Source organism: Melanotaenia boesemani, chromosome 10 (genome assembly GCF_017639745.1).
Source record: "Melanotaenia boesemani isolate fMelBoe1 chromosome 10, fMelBoe1.pri, whole genome shotgun sequence".
In the NCBI taxonomy this organism is placed as follows: Eukaryota; Metazoa; Chordata; class Actinopteri; order Atheriniformes; family Melanotaeniidae; genus Melanotaenia; species Melanotaenia boesemani.
Window position 1 is genome coordinate 36,593,888 of NC_055691.1, and position 27,639 is coordinate 36,621,526.

The 27,639-nt window shown below is 39.5% G+C and overlaps 3 protein-coding genes across 3 annotated transcripts; 1 reads left to right on the forward strand and 2 right to left on the reverse strand.

Annotated features, from left to right (window-relative positions):
* The first annotated feature begins 1,353 nt into the window (after nt 1-1,353).
* On the forward strand, nt 1,354-9,649 carry tigara (TP53 induced glycolysis regulatory phosphatase a). Its single transcript, XM_041997827.1, has 6 exons — nt 1,354-1,606; nt 2,440-2,477; nt 2,595-2,716; nt 2,961-3,038; nt 3,125-3,235; nt 8,748-9,649. Exons 1-6 carry the CDS (start codon nt 1,536-1,538, stop codon nt 9,135-9,137), a joined length of 810 nt encoding a protein of 269 aa, XP_041853761.1. The 5' UTR covers nt 1,354-1,535; the 3' UTR covers nt 9,138-9,649.
* A 1,248-nt stretch (nt 9,650-10,897) lies between these two features.
* LOC121647971 lies at nt 10,898-13,089 on the reverse strand. Its single transcript, XM_041997829.1, has 3 exons — nt 12,515-13,089; nt 12,133-12,224; nt 10,898-12,055 (listed from the first exon to the last, which is right to left on the reverse strand). Exons 1-3 carry the CDS (start codon nt 12,717-12,719, stop codon nt 11,639-11,641), a joined length of 714 nt encoding a protein of 237 aa, XP_041853763.1. The 5' UTR covers nt 12,720-13,089; the 3' UTR covers nt 10,898-11,638.
* A 1,786-nt stretch (nt 13,090-14,875) lies between these two features.
* On the reverse strand, nt 14,876-27,415 carry fgf6a (fibroblast growth factor 6a). Its single transcript, XM_041996806.1, has 3 exons — nt 25,901-27,415; nt 25,228-25,331; nt 14,876-18,559 (listed from the first exon to the last, which is right to left on the reverse strand). The coding sequence occupies exons 1-3, from the start codon at nt 26,244-26,246 to the stop codon at nt 18,383-18,385; spliced, it is 627 nt and encodes a 208-aa protein (XP_041852740.1). The 5' UTR covers nt 26,247-27,415; the 3' UTR covers nt 14,876-18,382.
* Nucleotides 27,416-27,639: the final 224 nt, after the last annotated feature.

Sequence of the window (27,639 nt, forward strand, 5' to 3'; positions counted from 1 at the left end):
GCAGCAGTGATGCTACCAAGGGCTGGCCATTACTCCATGAGCGTGAAGAAAGGAAGCTGTCACCGAGGCTGCCAAGAGGCCATGACAACAGAAAAAGATAAGATGAAGAGTTCTCCTGTCAGTGTTGATTTCTGGCAAAATGCAACAATAACCCACTATATTCACTATGTCTGAACAGTGAGCTGTGGTAGCAGGACCAAACATTTTCCCACATATAAAACCATCTGATCTTGACTTAATTTAGCTCATTAGATACATCAAGTCTCCACAAATTAACAGAGCTTTGACTTTTAGGTCATAAATCCAAACATTTTGCTACCAAACATAGTTCCTTCCCAACCTTTCATCAACTAAGGGTGAGTATTTAGTTACACTAGAGAAAAAAAGCTTCAAACACCAGCTAACTGGTGTAAAACCCCCAGGGCTCTGCAAGGTGGACGACTCAATGCTAAAAAAAAAAAAAAAAAAAAAAATGACATGAACAAATAAAAAACCATTAGAAATGGACCAGGCCTCCGTTTTTTATTTTCACTCTTCTTCCCTTATATATATATATATATATATATATATATGTATATATACATATATATATATATATATATATATATATATATATGTATATATACATATATATATATATTGTAATTTCATGGTGGTGCACGTTAGTATGACAGCATGCTGGAGATGAACAAGAGTGAAAACTAGCCTGCTAGAAGAAGACATCAAATACCATCTTTTTGAAAATATTTATTTGCGGCGCTCTTTGGCTTTTCTGCGTGTTGGTTGGTTCTGGTGTAATTCAGAGTTTATTGGTATTTGTTGCCTTTTTCCCGTTTTTGTTTACGTTGGTATTTCCATCATCCCTGTTGTACTTGGATGCTTCCAGTTAAGTCTGGTTTAACTGTTGGAGTTTGGGTTTTGTGTCTGGATTTCTGTTTGTTTCTGCAGTTTTCTGCTCATGCTCTAGATGTCCTCAGTTACCCTGGTCTTGTATCCACCCCCAGCTCACCTGCGTCCAGCCTTCTTTCACATCCAAATAGTTCTATTTTTACTGTGTTTTCCAGCGCTTTGGTTGTCTGTAATAACGCCTTATCCGTCTGTCTCGTGCCTGCTTAACGCTTTAAAGACCTCATCTTCGTTTAAATGAGACTGTCACAAAAGAGAAAGAAAGAAAGAAAGAAAGAAAGAAAGAAAGAAAGAAAGAAAGAAAGAAAGAAAGAAAGAAAGCTCTGTATTTCTATATCTAGCTTCTTTAAATGTTAATATTTGGACTGACGTGGTCTAGGTTATGTAAAGTGGTCTCAGACGTCAGAGCACGTGCAAAAGACACGTGTTGGATATTTTCATTCAGATGTGGTGAAGCAAGCGGACGAGTGACGTCATTACAGCTGTGCGCTTCAGGCTTAATAGTATTCATATCGTTTTAATTCACAGGTCTGTACGTCACGTGCTCTCGTAACCGACTCATCTATGATACTGGACCTAAGTCAACACACCCGCCTCGTGCGGCTGTTTCAGCCACCCACCGGTTATTAATGCGGCTTTTCCCGGTCCTGAAGTACCGCACCATGAACACACTGGCGTTTGGGCTGACCCTCGTCAGGCAGTAAGTGGATTTGACCATCTGGTTTTTGTCCTTTTTTTTTAAATTCTCCGGTGTTTGGTTTCGCCCCGCGAGCCCAAGTCTTAGTATAAAGATTAAAACTACAAAGAAATAAATTCGCATGTAGAGAAATTGTTCAAAAATATGTGTTTAAATGAGTGAAATGTATAATGTTGGCTAACTTTAACCATCTCGAGACAACGCAACAGGTGTTCTAATGGCAGGTAAAAGACACAACGTTTATTTTAACTTGGTCGGACTAAGAACAACCCTCACACCGGGAGCTTCTGACTGTAAAGCAGAGCAGCTGACAACTAACACACCAGTAAATGTTTGTTTATAACCAATCCTGTTCCACTATTTGGTTTATAGAACTTAATCTACTTAAAGTGTGCTCATACTGCAGTATCTCATAATGACCGCAAGAGGGCAGCGTCTGTATTTATGAAAACAGAGTTTATCATTTCTAAAGCAGAAAACCCGAAAATCCTAGAATAAAAGCTAAACACTCAGAAAACATGAACATAAAACACAACAATGAAAAACCCAATAAAAACATTAAGTTAAAAACAGCAAGAAGTATATTATATCACATTTTAAATGTTCTTTTTGTCTTGTTGTAATAATTACTAATAAACGCAGTCGTTTTTTATCTGATGCAGCTGTAGTAAAGGGAAGAAAACATCACACACGTCTCAAGTGAAACAATCATAAGAGTAGATAATAAATACATAAACACAAATACAGCTAGTTGTTTTTTAAAATAATAATAATAATAATAATAATAAATAATGTGTTCTCCTGTACTTTGATCCTAACATATTTCTTTCCTTCAGTGGGGAGACCCAGTACAACAAAGAAGGACTTTTACAAGGTAGAGCATAATCCAAATTTCCTGGACAAGCAAACAAATATTTTGAGATAATATCCTCGTAATTTGAGCCGTTCATTCTGGTGTCTCTGCTGTCTTGTGGCCATCTCCTTCGCCCAGGCCAGGCCATAGATTCCTCCTTGTCTGAGACGGGGCTGCAGCAGGCAGACGCTGCAGGACGTTACCTGAAAGACGTTAAGTTCAGCAGCGTGTTTGTCAGCGACATGCTGCGGGCTCGACAGGTGAGATGCTTCAGCTGATTTGAGGGGGAAAACTTTGTGAAAGTATATTGAATAGGAACACGCTGCACTTTTCTGTTCCTACTAAAACCAAGCTTTGTTTTTCTCGTTTAAGCCTGACGTCACTTTTTGTCTGTTTGCAGCAACAACACACACAAATATTTGTTGGAGGATAATTTGGGATGATGAAGTAGAAATATTTATTTTAATAAAGGGAAAAAAATCCAGTTTTTTGTTTTCCCTCCAGACAGCTGAGAAGATAATGGAACATAATAGCAGCTGTTTGGGTCTACGGATGCTGTGTGACCCGTTACTGAAAGAGAAGGTGAGTTTTTCTTCACAGTGAAAACATTTTCTGTTGAAGTTGCACGTAAATCTGACGCCTGCAGTCTCTGACATGTTGTTTCTCAGAGCTTTGGGATCGCTGAGGGAGGACGGGTTCAGGATTTTAAAGACATGGCCAAGGCAGCGGGTGAGTCATTTCCAGACTTCACCCCTCCAGACGGGGAGACTCAAGAGCAGGTGAGGTTGGGTTGTTGCATTTTGGGTATTAGTACATTGTCTTTCAGACAGCTGAATGTAAAGTTTGTATTGTTATTATTATTATTGGATACTTATTTAGTTTCATTAATGTTAATATTACACATTGTGCATGTAACTATGATCTATAACCAATGCTTACGCTACATATTCATGCCGAGGAGCTGCCAGATATTTATATTTATATATTACAGAGCCAGGGTGAATATATTGTCACATTTCCAAGCCATTTGGTGTTAATCAGGCAGTGATTGATCATCACATCAGATCATTTTTAACCTAATTTGTAATAACTAATGAGGTCCTTTTAATGTAAAGACGTGACGGTGATTCTGGTGAACTGGAAAAAAACATCCTGAGATGTAATTAGCCCAAACATCAGCGACATGTTTGTGGCATTTTATGGCTTCATCTTTTACTTCTGTGACCCAAACACTACTCAAACAAGTAATAAATATAAAAAAATCAATAACTCACATTAAACATGTGGGGAGAGAGCAGCAGGGAAGCTGTGTCTGGTCCTCCCAGAGCTCAGAATCCGACACGTTATTAACCCAGACCTGGAAACTTCAGCGGTACAGATGACAGAGAGAGTAAAATTAAACTAAGATGCAAAAATACCATGTCCAGGACACACTTCACAGAGATCCAGGTCAAAAATAGGAAAGAGCTGCAAAAGAAAAAAAAATAAATTATAAAAAGTAGCTACAGTGGCGCACAGAGAAAAAGGAGTAAGAGAGAAAACCCTGTGCTCTCATCCTGGGAAACTGCCATTTGATAAGACTACATTTCACGTTTGTCCTAAATATCATGTATTTATAAAGTTTTAAGATGTGAGGTTTGGTTTTTTTTTGGGGGGTTGTGATATTTTTTGGGGGGGTGCACAGCCCTCCCCCACAGTTTCAAAAACTCCTGGTGGAAACCCTGAACTAAATGCTCAGATTAATAAGAGGCAGCAAAGTGGCTCAGAAGTCAGTCTGTCTGCTCTAATCTGAGAGTAAAACTGTGTTGTGGTGGTTTCTGTAACAGCAGTGCAGTCGTTTCCACTACATGCTGACCAAACACCGCAGGCTGCTCTCATGCCTGCAGGCATACGAGCTGCACACTTCTGCACCAGCTCCATTTCTTTACAGTGGCTGTTTCCAGATCCACGTGCACAGCTCTGAAAGCAATTCAAGGACCTGTTTGGTCTCTTTCCTCCGCTGACCCAAGGTGAGGGTTTTTAACACTTTTATTAAGCTTAAAGGGATGTTGGAAAGACGTTTCAGGTGTATCCAAACTGTACACATGTGGATTCGTGTCCCAACTCTCAAAAGCAGTTTCACGCATCCAGGTTAGGGAGGCACCTACAAGACAAAGTACATAAAAGTAGTACCAGGTACTAAATGTGAGAACAGTGGACTCCACCTTCCCTTTATTTACATAACACTTTATTTACATAGCACTTTTTTTTTATATAGCAGTTTTTTTACATAGCAATTTATTTACATAGCACTTTATTTACATAGCACTATATTTACATAGCACTGTCTTTATATAGCACTTCATTTACATAGCACTATATTTACATAGCAGTTTTTTTACATAGCAATTTATTTACATAGCACTTTATTTACATAGCACCTTTTTACATAGCACTTTATTTACATAGCACCTTTTTACACAGCACTTTATTTACATAGCACTTTATTTACATAGCACCTTTTTACATAGCACTTTATTTACATAGCACCTTTTTACACAGCACTTTATTTACATAGCACTTTATTTACATAGCACCTTTTTACATAGCACTTTATTTACATAGCACTATATTTATATAGCACTTTATTTACATAGCACCTTTTTACATAGCACTTTATTTACATAGCAATTTTTTACATAGCACTTTATTTACATAGCACTTTCTTTATATAGCACTTTATTTACATAGCACTATATTTACATAGCACTTTATTTACATAGCACTTTTTACATAGTACTTTATTTACATAGCACTTTATTTACATAGCACTTTTTACATAGCACTTTATTTACATAGCAATTTTTTACATAGCACTTTTTACATAGCACTTTATTTACATAGCACTTTTTACATAGCACTTTATTTACATAGCAATTTTTTACATAGCACTTTTTACATAGCACTTTATTTACATAGCACTTTTTACATAGCACTTTATTTACATAGCACTTTATTTACATAGCAATTTTTTACATAGCACTTTATTTACATAGCACTTTTTACATAGCACTTTATTTACATAGCAATTTATTTACATAGCACTTTATTTACATAGCACTATATTTACATAGCACTTTATTTACATAGCACTTTATTTACATAGCACTTTATTTACATAGCACTTTATTTATATAGCACTTTATTTACATAGCACTTTATTTACATAGCACTTTATTTATTTAGCACTTTTTTTACACAGCACTTTATTTACATAGCACTTTATTTACATAGCACTTTATTTACATAGCACTATATTTATATAGCAATTTTTTACATAGCACTTTTTACATAGCACTTTATTTACATAGCACTTTTTACATAGCACTTTATTTACATAGCAATTGTTTACATAGCACTTTTTACATAGCACTTTATTTACATAGCACTTTTTACATAGCACTTTATTTACATAGCAATTTTTTACATAGCACTTTTTACATAGCACTTTATTTACATAGCACTTTTTACATAGCACTTTATTTACATAGCACTTTATTTACATAGCAATTTTTTACATAGCACTTTATTTACATAGCACTTTTTACATAGCACTTTATTTACATAGCAATTTATTTACATAGCACTTTATTTACATAGCACTATATTTACATAGCACTTTATTTACATAGCACTTTATTTACATAGCACTTTATTTACATAGCACTTTATTTATATAGCACTTTATTTACATAGCACTTTATTTACATAGCACTTTATTTATTTAGCACTTTTTTTACACAGCACTTTATTTACATAGCACTTTATTTACATAGCACTTTATTTACATAGCACTTTATTTACATAGCACTATATTTATATAGCACTTTATTTATATAGCACTGTTTTTACATAGCACTTTATTTATATAGCACTTTTTTTACATAGCACTTTATTTACATAGCACTTTATTTACATAGCACTATATTTATATAGCACTTTATTTACATAGTACTTTATTTATATAGCACTTTATTTACATAGCACTTTATTTACATAGCACTTTATTTATATAGCACTATATTTATATAGCACTTTATTTACATAGCACTTTATTTACATAGCACTATATTTATATAGCACTTCATTTACATAGCACTTTATTTATATAGCACTATATTTACATAGCACTTTATTTAAATAGCACTTTATTTACATATCACTTTATTTATATAGCACTGTTTTTACATAGCACTTTATTTACATAGCACTTTATTTACATAGTACTTTATTTATATAGCACATTATTTACATAGCACTTTATTTACATATCACTTTATTTATATAGCACTTTTTTTACATAGCACTTTATTTACATAGCACTTTATTTACATAGCACTATATTTATATAGCACTTTATTTACATAGCACTTTATTTATATAGCACTTTATTTACATAGCACTTTATTTACATAGTACTTTATTTATATAGCACTATATTTATATAGCACTTTATTTACATAGCACTTTATTTACATAGCAATTTATTTATATAGCACTTTATTTATATAGCACTTTATTTACATAGCACTATATTTACAATAAAACAATATATTAAAATCAAATAAGATCAAATCACAATAAAAGCCAACATCTTAGACTGAATTAAAAGCCAAATAGGTCTAGATTTTATGAAATATTGAACTGATTATTACAGCTAAAGTGATCGTCCGATGTAAAAAGTGAATAAAACTAGTAAAACAAAGAGCTAATGAGCCATTTTTATCAACAAGTGTTTACTTTGGGTGATGCTGCTGTAGAAACTACTATCACAAGACTCACACTTAAACGATACAAAGAAAAATGTGTTGTTTGCCAGATCATTAGTTTTATCGCTTTCTTCTTCGACGTGAAGGAGTGTTGGGTTGAAGGAGGGCTGGTGCTGTGGGGGGAGACTGTAGAGTAACTTAAAAACAAATAAAAGATTTTTTAAAACCAACTCTAAAACAAATGAGGAGCCAGTGAAGTGAAACCAAGACCAGAGTCGTGCTCTGTTTTATTTGTGCCTGTTAAAAGTCGAGCAGCAGTGTTTTGGACCTGCTGTAGAGGTTCGAGGTGAGGGAGGTCCAGCCGAGCCCAGCATGAAGTGCACTGCTGTAATCTAAACCAGCTGATATAAAAGCATGAATTAAAATCTCAAGATGATGATGAAAAGCTTCACTTGGGTCAAGTCAGATAACAGCTGTGTAGACGTAAACAGGTCATGCGACGTGTTGCTGAGACATGAGGAAGCTGTAAAGGTTGTGGAACACTGTGGTAACGTGAGAAGTGGCTCTTTGCTTCTCCTGGGCTTTAGTCACCTTTTTCCTCTGTAACCGCTGCTCATATATGTCTGTCAAACTAGCTGCTTGCTAGTTTCCGTTCAAGCTGGTGTCTCCAGGACGTATTGTGCTGTGATGCAGACCGACTTAGAAAAGGAAACAACATGAGCCGTTCTGTTCCAGCTGGGGGAATCTTTAAAAAACAGCATAGACTGCATAACCTTTGGACTTAAAACCGGCTCTGGAAGACTTTCCCTGTTTCCACAAAGTGTTTCACACTGATTTAACCCAAGTTACTGAATGAAGATCTTCTAACCCTGATGATATTTGCAGGATGGCTATGCAGGATATTGATTCTCTTCATGACTTAAAACTAGCAGATTAACAGATTGTGGCAATTTAAGGCATTTTAAATAACCACAGGAGGTTTATTTTATTTATTTATTGAGTGATCGTATTTTGTGTAGTGTTTTTATTTTTTAGTGGTTTTATTTGTGGTATTTATAATTAGTGAAGGAGCATTTTGGGTATGTTTTCTTTTATTTAATTTTAGTAGTTTTTATTTTCTTAGTGGATTCTACTGGTGAGTTTATCGAATCGTTATGTTTGGTGCATGTGAGTGGAGTTATTGTTTGATGTTGTAATGTCTTGCGGACCTGTCTGTAGACAAAGTTTTGTTTAAGATTCTGCTATAGGGAGACTTTTTTCAGTCAGCAAAAGTCAACTTTGCGCTCCAGTTTTCACAAATGAAAACACCTCAGTGCGTAATGACAGAGTAATGTAATGCATACTTACTGCCACAAGGTGGCACACACACACTCTGGATGTTAACGGGTCTGACCAGCACATGACGTGATGTGAGGTCTGTGTCACAGTGCCGTGTGTTTTGGCTTTACTGTGTTTTTAAGCAGCATTTGACTTTTATTCTCACCGTATGAGATTAGTGGAACCGAACTGGGAGCATTTTCTAACAGGTTTGTGCTCTCTTCAGGTGAAGGAACGAGTCAAAAAGTTTGTGGAGAAAATGCTTCAGCACGTCGGGTCCGAACACTGGCACGACAGATGGCAGGATGACGCCACCATATCTGCGCCACCAGAAGCATCTCCTGTGGAGGGGAAGGCAGATGATGGGGTCAGGGGCATCCCGGTCCATGCTTTGGTGGTTACCCACGGAGCTTACATGTGTGTGGCAGTGCGCTACTTTGTGGAAGAGTTATATTGCTGCTTACCTCAGGGTTGTGACAAGGCATATATGTTCTCTTTAAGTCCTAACACGGGCTTGTGCCGGTTTATACTCCGCATGAAAAAAGAAGGGAACAAGTTCATGTTGTCAGGAATGAGCTGCGTGTTCATCCACAGGGGGGATCATGTTAAACAGTAAGACGAGGGGGTTGATGTGGCAGAGGACGATGGCGTTCTGCATTAGATCAGGGCTCTTTACCGTAGGTGCCCGGGGGGCCGCTGTCCTGCAGGTTTTAGCTGTTTCCTGCTTGCTTCCTTTGAATCAGGTGTGTTGAAGCAGGAAAGTGACTAAAACCAGCAGGGCAGAGCCCCCCAGGGGCCAGAGTTGAAGAGCCCTGACTTAAATGGTTGTTCCAGTAGTTACATGTATAATGTAGAGACAATGGGAAAGTTAGCCATGTTATTTTGCATGTTAAAGCATGTTGTGGTGTCCACTCTCTGACATGGTGCCTTCTGTTTTGTTTGGCTAAGAAGTTTTCCCAATTGGTGAAATCTGATGGAGAAGGGAAGCGATGGGGAGAGAAAAGAGGTCTTACCAAGAGAAAGTGAATCACAATCCCAAGAAGCAAGATTTAAAAAAAAAAAAAAACTAGATTATTGACCATGTTGCGCTGCTTGGAGGCCTTTGTTTGTTTCTATATTTATCCTCTGTGAGTTCACAGAAGAACTTGGGCTGCAAGTGTGTTTCCTCTTTGGAAAACAGTTTGTTTGTCCTGAGTCGACGGCAAACAAGAACCACAAGCTCGTTTGCTGCACCGAAGAATCCACAAACTGTCTTGTACTGAAATACACTCCTCTTTCTGTATAAAACGAAGTACAGTCGTGTGTCATGTACAGTCTGTGGTTCCACAGGTAAATGCACGGGGGGGGGGGGCAGTGAATCCTGTCAATGCTTTGAAGTACCTGTTGATACTTATAAAACTCTTAAACCACAATATTCTTATTTGTTCATTTTTGTAGGACATTTACTTTGATTTTACTTTTAGATTCAATCATCCTGTTTTCCTTCCAGGAAACATTTCTTTGATGCACATTGCATCATTTAGCTGTAATTTGAACTGGTCTAATATTTGCCTGTTACATAACAAAGATGAGACAAGATCAACTTTACTGTCACAGGTGACAGAAATTTCTCTTTGACAGACTCCAGAAAAAAACACAACATACTGTTACATACTTTTACTATTATTTTCTCACAAGTGCCCTTAAATGTGTTGATTCTATTTTCCTTCTTCCAGTATTTCATCGTGTTGTGCTGTGTATTTTGTGTACTATTCTGGAATGCTATGACAACTTGAGTTCCCCTTGGGGAGTAAAGTTACCTAAAAATAATTAATACAAAACCTTATTTTAAATGGTTCAGATAGCTGATGGTAGTGGAAATGAAAGATTTTTCTAATATTCCATGATGGCGGGACTTTTTAGTGTTGACCTGGGCCCGGCTGTTCAAAAGATTAAAAGCTATCTGGATTTGGGAATCCCATTTTTCCCGATGGAGGGTCACGTAATCCATCTCACTCTGCACCCACAGCACAGCTCCTTGGTTTTTTTGGAGCACAATGGAGCTTCCCTGATGCTAACTAGTGTGTTGACTGCAGTCGGACTGCTTGTGTGTGTGTGTGTGTGTGTGTGTGTGTGTGTGTGTGTGTGTGTGTGTGTGTGTGTGTGTGTGTGTGTGTGTGTGTGTGTATGAAACCATGTGACCTGTTTTACAAAATGAATGACTGAAGTAGCATCTTTAGTATTTTTTCTGCTTAGTAGGTTGTCAAGTTAGGATAAATGTGAGGATCATTAACAGGTTCATGCTAATCTTAATAAAATAAAAGCTTTATGATGCATGAGGTAATCACCATATTTTGTCTAATGTGAACATGATCAGACGAAAGTGGACAAGACAAATATTTTTAGGCACATTTTTATCTTTTTTTTCTTGCAGAATACAGATTAGATTAAAAATAGATGCTCCACAGAAGAGGTGCCTTTTTTACATCAGAAATAACAGCATGAAGCAAAATATATAAATAATATACTTCAGGCTAGAAAGAACCTCATTTAACACGTTTCAATAAATAAATACTTTTCATTGCTGCGACTGCTGGTGTCCTGCACCTGAACTTTGTTTTGGTTTTGTTTTTTGTATATCAGATGATTTTTTTACTCTTTTTCTTGCATAAACATTTCTGTGTAAATATTCAGACTTACATAAACACATTTTTACATATGCAAAATAAACATTGTCTTATCTGGTTTAAGGATTAAAATTTAACAGGCGAAAGAGGTTAAAGGACAGTAGGACACAGGGCCAAACTTATGTCAGACGCTGCCAAACGCATCATCTGCTGTTCAAACACAGAACCTGCACAGGTCACTGTGATGTAACCGGTTCGCTGGTGCCTATGAAGGTGGAATAATTTTCTATTCTGCTTTTAATCTGGGCTATTTTAGGTAAATGTTTTATCTATTTTCATAGAAGTCATGTCACCAGAAGAAGAATAAACCACCTGCTTGTTTTATTTTGACACTCTTCACATCTGTCCAGCTCCTGCTGAGACTACAGGCTAACTAGGATCATCTACTCCTTCCCCTTAGTCAGTTTTAATTGCAAACAAAGATTTTCAACCACGTTCCAAGTCCAGAGTCTTATTTGTGTTTTGACCTGTCTGCAATGTTAGTCTTGACAGGACTGCCGTGGCCGTTGGGCCGTAAGACCCACAGAGGGTCATCAACTGATGTGATAGTTTCTTTGGACACAGACCCTATTTGCTCTTGTTCGGGCTGGACACCGTCTGCATCCTTTGCAGAATGAGAGGGATTTGATTCAGATCTCAAAGGATCAGAGGGGTTTACTTCTCCACTCCTCCTCTGTCTCCTTACTAAAGGGAACCTCTCCAGCAGGGCTGAGGAGACCTCTGAAGGCTGCTGATGAACCACCTGCAGATCTCTTCCTCCCACTCTAAGCAGCCTGTTACCGCTTGTAGAAAGAAGCACATCATGGTGGTTCGCCATATCTGACCAAATGCGGTGGAAGACCAGGTCCAATCCAAAGTCTTTTTGCCTCTAAATAAAGAAAAAACTTTTAGAAACTTATTTGGATTCATACATTTTTTAAAGTGAAGTGGATGTAAGATACTCACAGACTTGTGGAGCAACTGCTTTCTTCTCCAATCAAATGTGGGCACAAAGTTGTTTGTAGCAGTTCTTACTGGTAAACTTGCTGTTAAAAAAGCTAATAACAAAGAAACAAGATATTAAAAGTGTAAAAATGTTTTACTTTAGTATATTTAGAACAGTTTTAGAAAAATATTTGGTAAATTTCTTCATGTCTTCCAGAATACTTGACATGACATCATATATTTACTATCTAATCCAGAAAGCTGTGCAGTGTTTCTCCAAGCATCCGTTATGTGCAAACATATTTTAAGGACTTTCATGTGTAGTGAAAATGATGCATTTTCAAATATTTAAAATAGTTATCTAATTTGTGAAAGAAAAATGTGTGAATACAAGCAGACTTGCCCAGAAAGCCTCTGTGCATGCCGTTTCTCACTGATCTGCTCGGCTCAGAGTGAAAACGTCCTGGACCAGCAGATAGATCTGCAGGTATTCCGCTGTTATCCGTCGGATGTTGCTGAAGCTGTTGCTGCTGCAGCCTCGACCTACAATCCACTGTAACAGAAACATGTGCAGTAATCAGGATGAGCGAGAAGACAGTCGGCTGCATGATCAGTGGGGATGAAGCGCTTTCCAAAAAGCTGAAACACTCCAGATGGTACGTGGCCAGCTACTAGCGGAGGAGAAAGTCCAACAGGGCTTTATAAACAGAGGGTCGATAAACTGGCTAACTCATTTACCAAAAAGCTCACCTGCTTCTCTGTGGTTAAGCGTTGCCTAAATGCAATTTGGGAAGTGTTTAACTTCAAAGATACACCTGACCCCTCTCATGTGCCGTCTTACAAAAACGTACGTTTTTCAGCTAGAAAGGGAAAGATTATAGATTATATTGTTCTATGTTAAAGTTTAAAGATTAAACTTGTAAATCCAGAGAGTGGTGACGTAGCAGAGGAAGAGAAAAGGTGATGGTGATTCACATTTACTCACCAGTATCTTTAAAGTTAGTTATTAATTACAGATTTTTCTTATGTGATCCTTACGTCAGCTGATTTAAACCTTTTCAGGGTTTTTTATTGTTGGTGTAGCAGCGTAGGGGCTCGGACTCATGCCGATGCCGGGGGTGTGCATGGAATCCTTTCAGTGTAATACTCAATTCTTTTCTTTTGAACTTTGATAAATATTAGAAATGGTATTTAATTAAGGTTTAATACCATGTGCCACAGTTTACCGAGTCACATTCACAAAGAATGATTTATGCATTGCTTATTAATTAACTGTACACACTTCCGCTCCTCTCCCTGTTTTTCACAAGAGTGCACACCAAGTATTTTCTTCTTTCAGACAGCTTGACCTTATTCAGAATTAGCCGTGTAATCATTTATCATCATGAAACAAGATAAACTTTAAGTTGTTCCATTAACTTTCAGAACAATTTGATTGTTTAGTGTTTGCTTCCAGATTATGACAGATTTCAGCATTTTAGACATTGAATTATCTTAAATTAGTTGTAAACCTCATATTAAAAAAGTCTCAGCATTTCAGTTCTAAACGGAGCAAAACAGGTTTGAGATCTTAGAGCTTCCACATTCTGCGCTGTTCTCTTATTCTTCCACGTCTCCCCTGCTGTTTAAAAGCCGTCTCCTGAGCTCTATTTATTTTTTTAATGTGTGTGACACCGGTCGGGAGTTGGGGTGACATTTCCCGTTGAGTCTGACACTCCAGGATTTGACTGGTGGTGTATGTTTGTATATGTGTGACATGTATGTATAATACTTATAGTAGTGGCGTGGTAGTGACGTTATATTAATACATGTTGTTATATTTATGCTTTTGGTTATGGAGCAGGAAGCAGCCTGGGCACGTTGGAAGGTAAATAGTGTCAATGTGGAAGGGGGGTGGGAATAAATAAGTTTAGACTCATTCCTTTTCCAACATGAAATGTCATGTTGTGGCTGTTTGTGTTTGCATGTGTTGGACTGTCCACCTGCTTCATTTCTGATGTGATGCATTTGTATTCACTCCAATTAATAAGTAAAAAAAAAATTAAACCAACAAATAATTTGACAGTTTAGCTTCTGAAACCTGAAACCACTTATAATGAACTATCGTCCTCATATCTTCTATTTCTAACACCTGTCACAGGTGGTTTACATGACTGTTTGCTTGCAAAGTTGTGGAAGACGTGGCTCGGTTTAGAAATCAATCCCAATCCGGATGTTTTTACTCCGTTTGGCAGAGGTGTGCTCACTGTTATCCCCTTTCTAAAGTATTTTCCGTTGTTTTATAAGATGAAATGCTCTACTTGTCAACCTAGAAATCGTGCAGTTGCTCAGAAGTGATGCAGTTTTGAATCATTTAGTATTCAAGTGATATTTCAGGGGTTGTACTCCTTTTGAACACTGTACAGGTTTTACTTGTTTAGCTTTTCAGTGAAGTAAATCAATTTAGACTGAATGAATTTGACTTTAAGTCCAATCCAACAATAGAAAAGACAAAAAAATAATGACACTGAAAAGGATCACATTTCAGGGATTAGGACATGGTGAAGAAGAACTAAAGATATGAGTTAAAATAAACTAAACGTTTCAGTCTGTTTTCACCTGTTAGAATGTCCCTTTTCTGCCTCCTCACCAGCAGGGGGCGCTCCATACCGACTTATAAGAACTTCGATGTCACAGACTGGACAGCGCTTCCCATAATAATTATCATTCAGGGTCAGAAAGAAAGAAGCTGATCTTAAAGGAATTCAGTCACAAAAGATTTTACAAAACATCTTTTATTGTCGTCTCAGAATTACAGTTGACTGCTGTGCACAGCACATACGTACAAAAATAAAAGGAAAACCATTTGCAATATAGTATTTTACTTACTCGTCATATTTTTTCAGAAACAAATGATTGGAGAAGTCTGTTGTTTCAAACTAATTTACAATCATTTCAATAATCGGAACTAAGGCAGAAGGTGAGGTATATGTTAAAAAAGAGGAGGGGGACTCGGAGGAAGCATTCTCCCCTCAGTGCAGGAATAGAAAACTGAGAGGGAAACACGGAGGCTGGCGGCACACAGGGACACACACACACGCACACACAAATCTGATCCCAGATCCACCCACAGACCTCCCATTCCCTGTTAACCAACACGTTTTAAAACCAGCACAATGGCAAAATCCAGACACTGGATCCTCAATCAAAGGGATAAGACATACCAAGTCCACTCAGAACCCTACATGCATAATGAGGAACTAAGGTAGTGAGGTTGAAAAGTGATATTTTCTCACCATTTACTACCTTTTTTCTTAGTTACTGCTATATTTTACAACCTTTCTGCTTCACAGCAGCATCATGCAAACGTTGTAGAATTGGCATCAGTAACATCCGACATCATGTGACCTTGCTTTTGGTATGAACACTGTCAACTTCATTCCACAATATCACCTTATCAACTGTCCCTTAGAGCTAACGTGACGTTACGGTTCCCCACTCTGCTACTGAACCCGCTGTTGTGCTGACGGTGTCCTCTGAAGCAAACCATGATAAGCCAGTAATAACATACAGTATTAACACAATGACACAAGCCGATTTGATCTTGCAAGTCAACTAGTTTTAAAGAAATCAAGAACAAACAGCATTTTCTCCATGAAAATAAAAAAATTTGCACCTTTAAATAGTTTGATAAATTAGAAATAAAATAAATTCCTCTGCCATGAAATCAGCCTGTTTTCTAATCAGAGTGATATGAGACAGGCTGATCAGTCACAATGAAAAGATGCTCAAGGCAAAATCCCCCCAAAGACATCATAATCAGTCTTGTCAACATTCAGTAACGTACATGACATCCTGGGAGTCACAAGTTGCTCTTTTGAATCACAGTTTTCAGTCCATCAGATAGTTAACTCAAGTGTCTCTTTCCTGGAAGCATTTGATTTATTTCATGTGGTATTTTGCTACAAAAACTACCAGCTGAAACCACATTTGGTGCTTTGATTCGACACATTTCCATTAGTGGATGTTGCGCTGGCTTTCTCCATCCCTCTCATCTCTGGCTAGCACAGTCAGACAATGCCCCGTTATTCCTGACTCAAGGTAAACTCATCAGATACCATCTATGTCTTCTGCTTTGGCAGAAACAGAACATTGTATGAGCGGACAAATGCACACATGCTTACACACACGTGCTCAACCTGACTAGTTACGGCACATTCGTTTTCTGCTACCACACATAAGCTTAAAGGGCATGTAAACCATCAGTTCATAAAAGAAAGGTCAGAGAGGGCATGAGAGAAGAAAACACACCTACAGGAGGAGTCTCGCTACTTTCTTAGAATCATATTTCACCCAGCTGATCTTGGCCTCGTCGGTTGCTAGTTCCAGTAAACCGCAGATCATGTTAAAAAATAAATAAATGACGCTGATTAATGCACCTCATCACAACAGTTTAAATTGCGCATATCTATGCTGAAGTCCAAGAAACAAAGTGGAACAGGTATGGAGCTTTGTAAAGCAAATGAACATGGAAAACGTAGAGGAGGCAGCCCCCATGACTGACCTTGGTACAAAAAATGGCTCAGATGCACAAGATTCCCTGCGCTGACCATCCGGTCTGACATCAGCCATGGAGGAGCCTGCAGGTCTCACTCTCAGGTATTTAACCCAGGCATTATACGCATCCTTGCCAAGTTAAACAAACAATCAGTGTCACATACAGAGCCCCACGTAAGTCCTCTGTCCATCTTTACTGTCTTCTGTTGGCTTTGACCTATGCCTCCGTTTGTTTCCACAATGGAAAATTACAGTATCAGAGAGGAGTGTGAGCCTTTATATGAATTCAAGTATGAAATGCTGCATACAGAAAGCCTGAACCCTTTGGTTGACTGTTGTTTTTCACAAGAAGCCCAACTATATACCTCAGTGACAAGTCTGAATAATCCATAAATAGCTTAAATATCTGGCATAAATAATCAACTTTATCAAAATGTCACTTTTGATAAACTGTTCCAATTCTCTCTGGGCCAAACTGGAACATTGGGTTTATATCAAATTTACGTAGAAGACCGTCATATTTACAGTAACCAGGGACGTACTCTGTAAACACGCTACTTTAAGTGCCAAATATCATCAGACCCATGTGAAAGGCAAACGGCTCCCACCGTCACGCTGAAGCTTCAGAAACAAGTTCAATGAACCGGCATGAGTCGTCAACAGCCAAGAGTTTAGTCCCGACACAGCTCAGAGGTCGGGTCTGTGATATTCTGCTACACAGGCTCAAATGATCACATCAATTTAAATAAAGCATCTCTAAAACAATTCTACATGCATACGTGAAAAAAATGCACCCTCATACATACAGCGAACAGTCACACACTTAGTCTGGCTTGAGGATCCGGCTACAAAACTAGTGAAAATCAAACCAGGGATTGTCAAAGCTCCCATGGACATGATGTGGGGTGGGGGATAGAGTTCTGAATCTAAATCTAGTTTTACACGTTAACTCAAGGCTCCACTGGTTCCTGTGCAGCATAGTTTCAATTACTTAATTGATCTAATTGTGGAAAGAGAATAAAGAGGAGAAACCTCAGACCCTCAAGGAATTAGGCTAAAGTCCCCCATGGTGTCTGAGGGAGTGATGACTTGCGTAATCATTCCTATTTCTGACTTGAGCAGCACATTTCTCGCATGCAAGGGTAAGGGGGCCGCAAGAAGGAATTCAAGGCACAGCCACCTCATGACGAAACAAGGAAAGACACTGACTTATTGGCGAGTGCTCGGGTTGCCCAGACAGTGACGGAGACAGTCAAACATAAACAAGAAATGTTGAGATTATTGATGGATGAAAATTAAAAACTTTGAAAGTAAACAGACATTCCTTTGTGTGTCAATTTCATGCACACATCTCTTTCTAATTCTCCTCAGGATATGCTTCTTTGAGGTAATATCTCCATTTCATTTCATTAAAGATGAGCTGTCATCCACTGGGAGGGCAAAAAATTCCAGCAAGCACCCATGAAAACTGGAGGGCCAAATGACGCCTCTCCATCCCCACAAACTAACAAAACTCATAACAGCAGCACAGAATGGCATTTCTATCATTTCTAATACAAAGTAAGCTACCCAAATATACATATAAAGTTTGAATAAATACTATCAGATATAAGTGTGTATCTTTCTTTTGCAGTTTCCGTTGTCTTCTGTGTTTGTACGTAGGTATGTGGTACTTGTGTTACCTGTGAAAAAATCCACATGTGCAAATTAGTTTGTTATTGCCAGTTTTTTCTCATTATATCCGGGGTAAGAAGTGCGTAACAGTCATGGCAGTTGTGGCCTTGTTGCCCCTCTTCACACGGCCATGCTTGCTCAGTGCTATGTAGGATCCTCTGTAAATCAGGGACTCGTAGGCGTTGTAGTTGTTTGGGAGCAAGCTCTCCTTGAACTTGCACTCGTTATGGAAGACTTTCTGGGGGAACAAAGACAGAGAGAACATGCGTTTCAATCAACGGCTCAAGAAACAAACTGTAAAGTGCTCTTTAAGAAGACTGCCACGTTCCAAACTGGGGTCCCCCAAAGAGCACAGGGGGTCCCAGAGGCTTGGACTCAGAGCCAGTGTGATTTAAATTGAGGCCATGTCCATATAGACGAGTTGCGGTGTGTTCATTTAAATGTTTTATCATCTCTGTGTCTCATTCACATGAAACCAGTGTTTTGGGAGCCTGAAAAGACTTTGCACTGTTTAATTAATGAAACGTGTCTGAGAAACAAAAGTGCAGATGATCCGTCCTTATTTTAAGAAGAAGAAAAAAAGTAAGGCTATAAGTTGGTGATTACCTTAACTTTGGTTTTATGAAAGAAAAGGAGTCAGCCAGAATGCATCATTTATAGTGAGAAGCAGGTAATGAAGCATAAAAAAGTATAATTTCATTTCATTTCACATGCGACTCCAACATGGTGGAGGAATGAGAAGGAAAACATGATTACTGATATATTACATATGTTTCTGTAGCTACATCTTAAATTCAAAGGAATATTTGAACATTTTCAGAAATATTCTTCATCCCCAAGAGCTCTTTTCTGAAATGAGTCAAACCCAATGTGTAGCATGTCAGTCAGAGGTGGTCGTGGATAGACACTAAATCCTTTTTCAGCTTATCCAACATTGGACAAAGATGTAAACAAGGGAAAATACTAAAGTGTTTAACCACTATTTTGCCCTAAAGATTGTGAAAATGTCAAATTAAGCTGTAAATATAACTGTAAATAAATGTGGTGGAGTGTCCAGATCACATGAGCTAACATGGGTGTCTCAGGGCTCGGTGCTTGGCCCTCTTCTCTTTTCACTATACACCTCCTCACTCGGTGCATCATTAGCTCTCATGGTTTCTCCTACCACTGCTATGCAGATGACACTCAGCTTTTCCTTTCTTTCCCACCTGATGACAAAACCGTCTCAATGTGAATATCAGCATGTTGCTGATATCTCTGCATGGATGAAGGATCGCCACCTTCAGCTAAATCTGTCCAAGACTGAGTTTATTGTCTTTCCAGCCAATCCTTCCTTACCGCCACAGATAAGCGTGCAGCTTGACTCCATCACGCTTGTACCTACGTCTTCTACCAGGAATCTTGGTGTCATGGTAGACAACCAGCTGACCTTTAAGGACCATGTTGCCTCGGTTGCTCGGTCTTGCCGATTTGCTCTCTACAGCATCAGGAGGATCAGACCCTACCTGACTGAACACACGACCCAGCTCCTGGTCCAGGCTCTGGTCATTTCCCGCATTGACTACTGCAACTCCTTACTGGCTGGCCTGCCTGCATGCTCAGTTAAACCTCTGCAGATGATCCAGAACGCAGCAGCACGTCTGGTCTTCAACCAGCCCAAAAGAGCTCATGTCACTCCGCTGCTAATCGCTCTCCACTGGATTCCAGTTGCAGCGCATCAGATTCAAAGCTCTGCTTCTGGTTTACAAAACAATAACCCAAACGGCTCCGGTCTACCTTCACTCCTTAATCCAGAGCTACACTCCCTCTCCACAGTTACGCTCTGCCAGTGAAAAACGCCTAGTGCTCCCACCACAAGGTGGCGCCACATCAGTAGCTAGACTCTTCTCCTCTGTTGTTCCCCGGTGGTGGAACGATCTACCAAACTCCGTCCGATCTGCAGAGTCCTTATCCACTTTTAAAAGCAAGCTAAAGACTCAGTTGTTTAAGGAGCATTTCCACACTTAGCTTAACTCTTCTACTCAGAATGAGGTAGAAAGATTTGTCCAGCTCTTTGGCTCAACCAGGTACTGAAGAAGCTGCTGCACTTATGCCCAAGATGATATTGTGTGATGAAATTGTGAGCTTGTATTTAAACAAAAGACTATTATAGAAAGGGAATAAAAAAGAAAAAAGCCCTGCCTCTAGCACTACACGTCAGCGCCTGGGTCCAACAGGCAATCTGACTACCACCTAATGATGACGTCCCTCCTGGTTGAATTCTTGCTTGTGTTTTACTCTCAGATGTAAGTCGCTTTGGAGAAAAGCATCTGCTAAATGACTGTAGAACAAATAAAGTTATGATTGAGTGATTTGCAGATGATTTCCACATGCATTTAATTAATGGTAGTATGAAAAAAATCTAATAATTTTTAATCTTGATTTCATGCAGGCAAAAGATTTTCCACAGGGGCAACAAAAGACATTTTACAACTAAATGAGTTATCTGGCAAACAAATCAGCACTCGCCAACACAGACTCCATCGTTGCCTTTAAACACTAAAATACAAAGGAAAAACCCTACAAACCACATCCAGGAACATTACCAGCTTCTCTGGGTCCAAGCTCATTTAGGATGGACTGAGATGAAGAGAAATACTGTTTTTGTTTTTTTGGTTTTGTTTTGCTTTTTTGGTCTGACTAATTAAAATCTAACATTTTATTTTTGGAACCGTGGAAGAGATGGTCCAACCGGCTTGTCATACGACATGCTAAGCCAACATACAGTATGTGATGGGACAGAGGTGCATCAGTTAATCCTGCACATCTGTGAAGGTCCCAACTCTAAGCTACACTTCAAGATGATGTAATTTTGAGGCATTAGTAAGATATTTCTACATGTACATTTTATACAGCATCCCAATTATAGTTTAAACAGCTTTCCAATTTAAAATATGTCAGGTTTAGGCTACAAAACACTTGGACGGTAGCTCTCATGTCTCTGTCACTCTTGCTCTCTAAGTATCTGTTACAATCACAGAACAATATGCCTCCGCTATGCTGAGCTGGCAGTGTTCAACACCAAAGCAAGTACTGCCCATGAGAGACCATGTGGCCTAATTCAATCTCTTATCAGATCAGCCTACTCACAAGCTAACGCTTCATCACTCATGACCAGATAACCGCCTCACATTCTGTCTGTCAAATATGTGTCACACACCAAGCAAACGAGCAGCCGTGTGTCAGCAGAGCTCTGCTTAACACGACGACCTCCAGCACCACCAGGGACACCCGCATTTCAATGACTGCCTTTGTTCTGCGTGGAAGCCCAGTCCCACCACTTATAATTAAAAATATGATCAAAGTATCTCATAATTATAAGATAAAAAGTCATAATTTTATCTCATACTTTAAAATCTCAAGACTTTATATCCTATAAAAATTGTGTTCTCATAATAATACCTTTAAATCTAATAATTATGAGATACTTTGTCAATATATTTTAATTCACAACTGGTGGGAATGTGTTTCCATCGTTCTAATAACACCCAAACCAGTCCTTTTTCTGGAAAGCATTTCTATTTCTACAAATACTTTAAATGTGTGTGATGAGGATAAAAACCTGGTGGCATTGCACAGCCAATACAAATTAATGAATTTCTTTTTAATGTGTCCAAGATGACCCTAAAGAAAAAATGGACTCGTCAACATTTTAGTTGACAAACTTTCAGTGGAGACACATTATAAATGACCTGAAACTGAATTTACATTTCTATGCTGCAAATAATTGTTACAAGCTTGTATACTAATATATCTGCACAAATCTGACAAAGGCTGATACTCACATAGTATTTAGAATTAGATTTTCTATTTTAACTGAAAATGTACAGCGTTCACTAACCAACCATCATAATGAAATAGCAAATAACCAACGTGAAGATATGTACAAAGCTCATAAAAAGCTAAACTCACACATTCAGTCCCTTATGCTCTTAAACTTTAAAAGAGGTGCTTGAAAACTATTTCTGGTCTGATAGATTCCAAAAGGTGGTCTGCCTGGAGGTCTTTGGATGTGGTGCATAATGCTTGAAAACAGCAGAAAGCGTGTGATGGTTGTACAGCCGATGAAAACGGATGAAGTGTGTGAGAAAGTTTAAGACGTCCTGACTGACAGGTGCCGTTGGAAATGCATTTTGTTAACCAATCTTTAATAACTGTGACATTAAAGTAGCACTAAGTAACTTTCTGACCTCAAGAATATGTGTTTCTGACTCATTTTGATGGAACGTGTCATTTATTATTCCTGGAGCCACCGTTGCCCAGCAGCATCCTGAGGCTGAGACGACTCAGTTTACAGCTGAGTCTAGCTTTCACACGCTAGCAACTGGATATCAACACACCGGCCACTTTGAACACGCACCTTGGCTGATTCATCAAAAGGTGTGTTTCCATTACCCCCTGAATGGTCCAAAACCTAAATATCACAGTAAAAAAAGGTAAAAAAAAAAAAAAAAGGGGCTGTAGCTCAGGAGGAAGAGCAGTCGTCTTTCAACCGGAAGGTAGGCGGATCGATTCCAGGCTTCCACTGACTACATACCGAAGTGTCCTTGGGCAAGACACTTAACCCCACGTTGCCTCCCGATGTGCCTATCGGGGTGTGAATGTGTGTGTGAATGGGTAAATGTGATAAGTAGTGTAAAGCACTTTGAGTGGTCAAGCTGACTGGAAAAGTGCTGTATAAGTACAAGTCCATTTACCATAATGGAAACACCTACATTAATAATAAAAAAAAAAAACTCTTAAATATGCTTGAAAAGTTTTTCCGCTCACGTGAGGTGGTTTTTCAGGCGTGTCGATATAAAAAATGCAGAGTTTTACGGAGAATTAGAAATCTCCCTCGTGCAAAAGTTTGGGCACCCCTTAGGAAATTGCTGCATCAGTTTGTTTCTTACTGAGCTTTAGAAGCAGCATTTTAACATATTTGATACCTTGTGGAAACAAACATTTCAGTAGTGGAATTATTTTTATTGCTCCAACAGAATTTTTTTCTGTGCATTTAAACAAAAATAGGTGTGTTCATAAATTTGGGCACCCCAAAGAAATGATTGCAATAACAGCCTGTAGATACCTCCTATAGCCACAGACAAGTCCCTGAAGTCTGGCAGGTGGTATTTTGGCCTGTTCCTCTACACAAAACACCTCCAATTCAGTCGGGTTTCTTGGCTTATACTTCTTCTTTGGCTACAGAGAGAGCTTGCTTCTGATCAGTCCATACATTTTTAGTGATGTTAAATTCTCGGAACTGGGATGGCCGTTCCAAGACACTGTACTGGTGCTTCTGCATGAATTCCTTGGTGGATTCTGAACCGTGCTTAGAATCATTGTCCAATTCAACCCCAGCGTAGCTTCACCTTTGTGACTCTTAAACATTGTTGTCATAAATCTGCTGATACTGAAAGGAATTCACGTGGTCCTCAGCTTTAACAAGGTTTCCAGTACCTGTGCTCACCACACAGCCTGATACCATAATGGGCTCTCCACAAATTTCACAGCAGGCAGTGAGTTCTTCTCATGGAATTCAGCTTATGTCGCTATGCATACCTCCTCTTGTTCTGACCAAACAATTCTGTCTTAGTCCCATCTGGCCACAGCATTTTTCCCAAAATGCTTCTGGCTTGTCCAGATGAGCTTTTACACCATCAGCGACCAGGTGTTCTTGTAGTTCTCTGGAGGTGGTTTGTGGCTTGACTGACTCTTATCATCCTTCACCTGTGCCTTTCCTGTATTTATTTATTTATTGTCTACCACATCTTTCCATCACAAGGACTGTTCCTGTGGCCTTTCATTTCTTGCATGGGGAGATAGATAGTCCAAGCCTTCCACATAATTTCTATTCCCCTTCTCCTAATTCATGGTAATTAATTATCTTCGTTTCCAGGTCAGTGGAGAGTTGTTTAGAGGTCCCCATGTTGCCACTCTCTGGGAAAGGACTAAGGGCAAGCACAGCCAGATAATGTTAAACAACCTTTTTTGATTAATTGGTTCCACCTGTCTTTGTAACTGAAGATCTAATGAGCTAATCAAAGCAATTATGTGCTACACTTGTCAGTTATTATTCCCAACAGGTCTTAAAATGAATGCACTTAAAAGGGTGCCCAAATTTATGCATTTTTGTTTAAATGTACAGAAAAAAATGTTTCTGTAGAAGCAAAAAAAAAAAAAAGATTCCATTACTGAAATGTTTGTTTCCATTGGGGTATCAAATGGGTTAAAATGAAGTTTGCCAACTGATGCAGAGATTTTCCCAAGGTACCCGAATCTTCGCATACCACTGTAGTTGTACTCTGTAGCCTTTTTCTCCCTTTTTAATGAAACATCACTTTCATCTACAGTTTAAGGGTTCCAACAGATATAAAGTCATGATCACAAGAGTCACATCAGTCATTATCAGTATTTTTAGGGTTAAGCATGTAGATAATGGGGTTGGTGCATTTGGAGCCCTTCTCTTCCCCAGGTTTGTGTATGTGCGCGCGACGTACCTGCAAGCTAAGCATTCTGCTGTTTAAATCGATTTTCAGTTCTGCTGACAGGTTTCAGGGCGTCAGGGGGTTTCCCACCTTCACACACAGGACCACATGACAGCGTGGGGGTCTAAACCCTGCATCTGTTAACCTCATCATTATTTACCCATAGGCCAACATTCCTTGCTTTAAATAGAGCTTTATAAATTCCTGGTGGAATTAAAATATATTGATTTCGCAACGGATAATATGAAGCTTTGGCAGAATCGGGCATGAAGCCCGTTCCGAGATATGACAGACAAAAAAATAAAGAAATAAGGCGGATCAAGCTGCAAGCGAGTCTTAATTTCCAGATGTAATTAACTAACATTGCTGGGGCAATAAATGAAATACTGTGCATACCTACCGTTCCGTATAACCTTCCACGGCTGTTCATTGCGACAAACAACTCGCTCTTCACTCCATATAGGCTCACCACTCCTCTTTCCACCGTAGAGATCTCTATTAGACCTGATTCAGACACAGAATGACGCATTAGAATGAAAATGGACATGAAAATACCAGCCGAGCATCCTGACAGCTTAGCGTTTTTCTCGTGGTGACGGCAGCATTGTGCTTTCTCTGCATCTGGGTGTAACCTTGCAGGTTGCTGCGCAGCATGCCGAGCCTTTGTTCTGCATCTTTCACTCCATCGAACATTTGCTTTCAGGCGCGTCAATTAAGCGCATTTAGTCATTGCAATAATTGCAGTAATTGCATTGACGTGCACGGCTACTGGTCTCTGGACCGTGCTCGCGGGGGGCTGCGTAAAAATAAGTTGTCTAAAAGCGTCCATACATTCATGAGATGGTTGAGCTGGGGGAGGAGGGGGAGAGAGGGGGGTGTTCAGTGCTGATGGATACTTGTTTTTAATAGATATGTCTTTGGCGTGGAAGAAATTCAATTCTCGTTCCGTGTCAGATAAGATATGGTCATGCAAATGAACAGAGGGGAAAGACTAGCCTGCGCATCGCAGATCCATGCTTACTGACAGTCTCTCTTTATGTCTGTTGCATTACATTGGTGGAGGTATAACTCACTGTACTGGTTTTCATTATGTACACCGTTTATCCTGCCGTCGGGGAGGATCTGAAGGTGAAACCCGATGCCCACGTTGCAGTAGAGCCTCCGCACTCTTTTGATTCCCAGCAGATAGTCATTCTCCCAGTTCTGCTCCGGTTTCTCCCCAGAGATCCCCAATACAGAGCGAGAGAAGAGGGTCTCCCATCGTTTCTCCAGCAAAGTTGTATTTGTCCTGCTGCTCGGTAAAGGGTACGCTGACACGATCCCCAGCAGAAAGCCCAGGAGAACCACCGCGGTCAGCGTCCAGTGCGGCGTGCCGGCCTCGCAGGACATACTGACGAGGAGCCTTTGCGCAACGGCCATCCGGTTTACCGTCGGGCCACGTGGTCGAAATTAATGACCCTAAAAATACCGCTCTTCTTGTTTTGCTTCCTTCGGCATGCTGGCTGAGGGTTATTTTTGGTAAGCAGATCAGGGCTGTGGGCATGAAACGCAAGCCCCGGTGCAGAGGATGAGAGGAGACGGGAGAGTGCGCGGCAGAGCTGGAGGTGATGGTGATGTTGTTGGTGATGATTACCATGTTTTGCAGCTCATCCGCGCCCCTCTCTCTCACACACACTCTTCCTTTCTCTCTCTCTTCCCCCTGACAGTCTCTCTCGGTAAGAGTTCAAAATAAATCTTCCAGGCTGCCACTCTCCAAAATCCCTGATTCAACCTTGCCAAGGCTATCGCATCCCTATGACATCATGCTGACTTCACCGCTGGGAAAATATAAGGGGTAGCCAAGAAAAATACCAAGTCGGTGAAGGGTTGAGGGGGCAACAGTCTACTGTCACTGCTGGACTGGAGGGGAAGAAAGCTTATTGGTGACGTTCAGCGGCCTGGGACGCAATGGGGCCCTCGGGCTGCTCCCAAATTGGGTCGGTGGTCATATGTCTGTCAGGCCGCTTCCTTATTTAGAAAGAAGGTGTAAAAACAGGCCCACTTGTCACCGGAGAGCAATGACAGGGCTCTTGTGGTTCCCACTTCTGCTTCTCCGTTCAAGAACTTTTCCCAGCAAATGTGTTTTTCTAGACCTGAATTGACATGTCAGCTGGAGCACCGCAACAGCGAGGCGCGCGCAAAGATCAGGGTTTAACCCATCAGTGTTATCAGCTTCCATGGCCTGTCCTTGAGCAAGACCCCTATAAATGCGCACCCCCGTGCGTTTCCCATGGTGCATTCGTGAGAACTATTGAGAAAAACTGAAGAGGCGCATCATAAAGTCGCACACATTTCCAGCATGCCATACCCTGCAGCATGACAGGCTTCCATGTAACAGATAATGTCACCAGCAGCAAGCTCGTGAGTCAGCGGGGCCAACGCAGTTGCGCACCAGCAGCTCCCCTCACATGCATATCAGTTCCTATGGAAACCAAAAGATGGCGCCAACTACATGTTGATACAACTGGTGGAGCAGTTATGTTTGGTGCCTGGAAAACTGCGCGAGTCCAATTCCTGTGTGTGTGTGTGTGTGTGTGTGTGTGTGTGTGGTTCCAATCTTAAGACTCCATATTAAACACTGATTTACGTCATATTTTGAGTGTAGTGACAAACTATTTAAATGTTTTACTGTTAGGAGGTGTTCCATAGAAAGACTCTTGGACATTTAATGACAATGCAGTAAATTTATTTGTATAAAATCTATTTGATAACTGCGTATTTATACACAATCTGACGGATTTGTAATGTAGATAAAATCTTTTTTTTTTTTGTC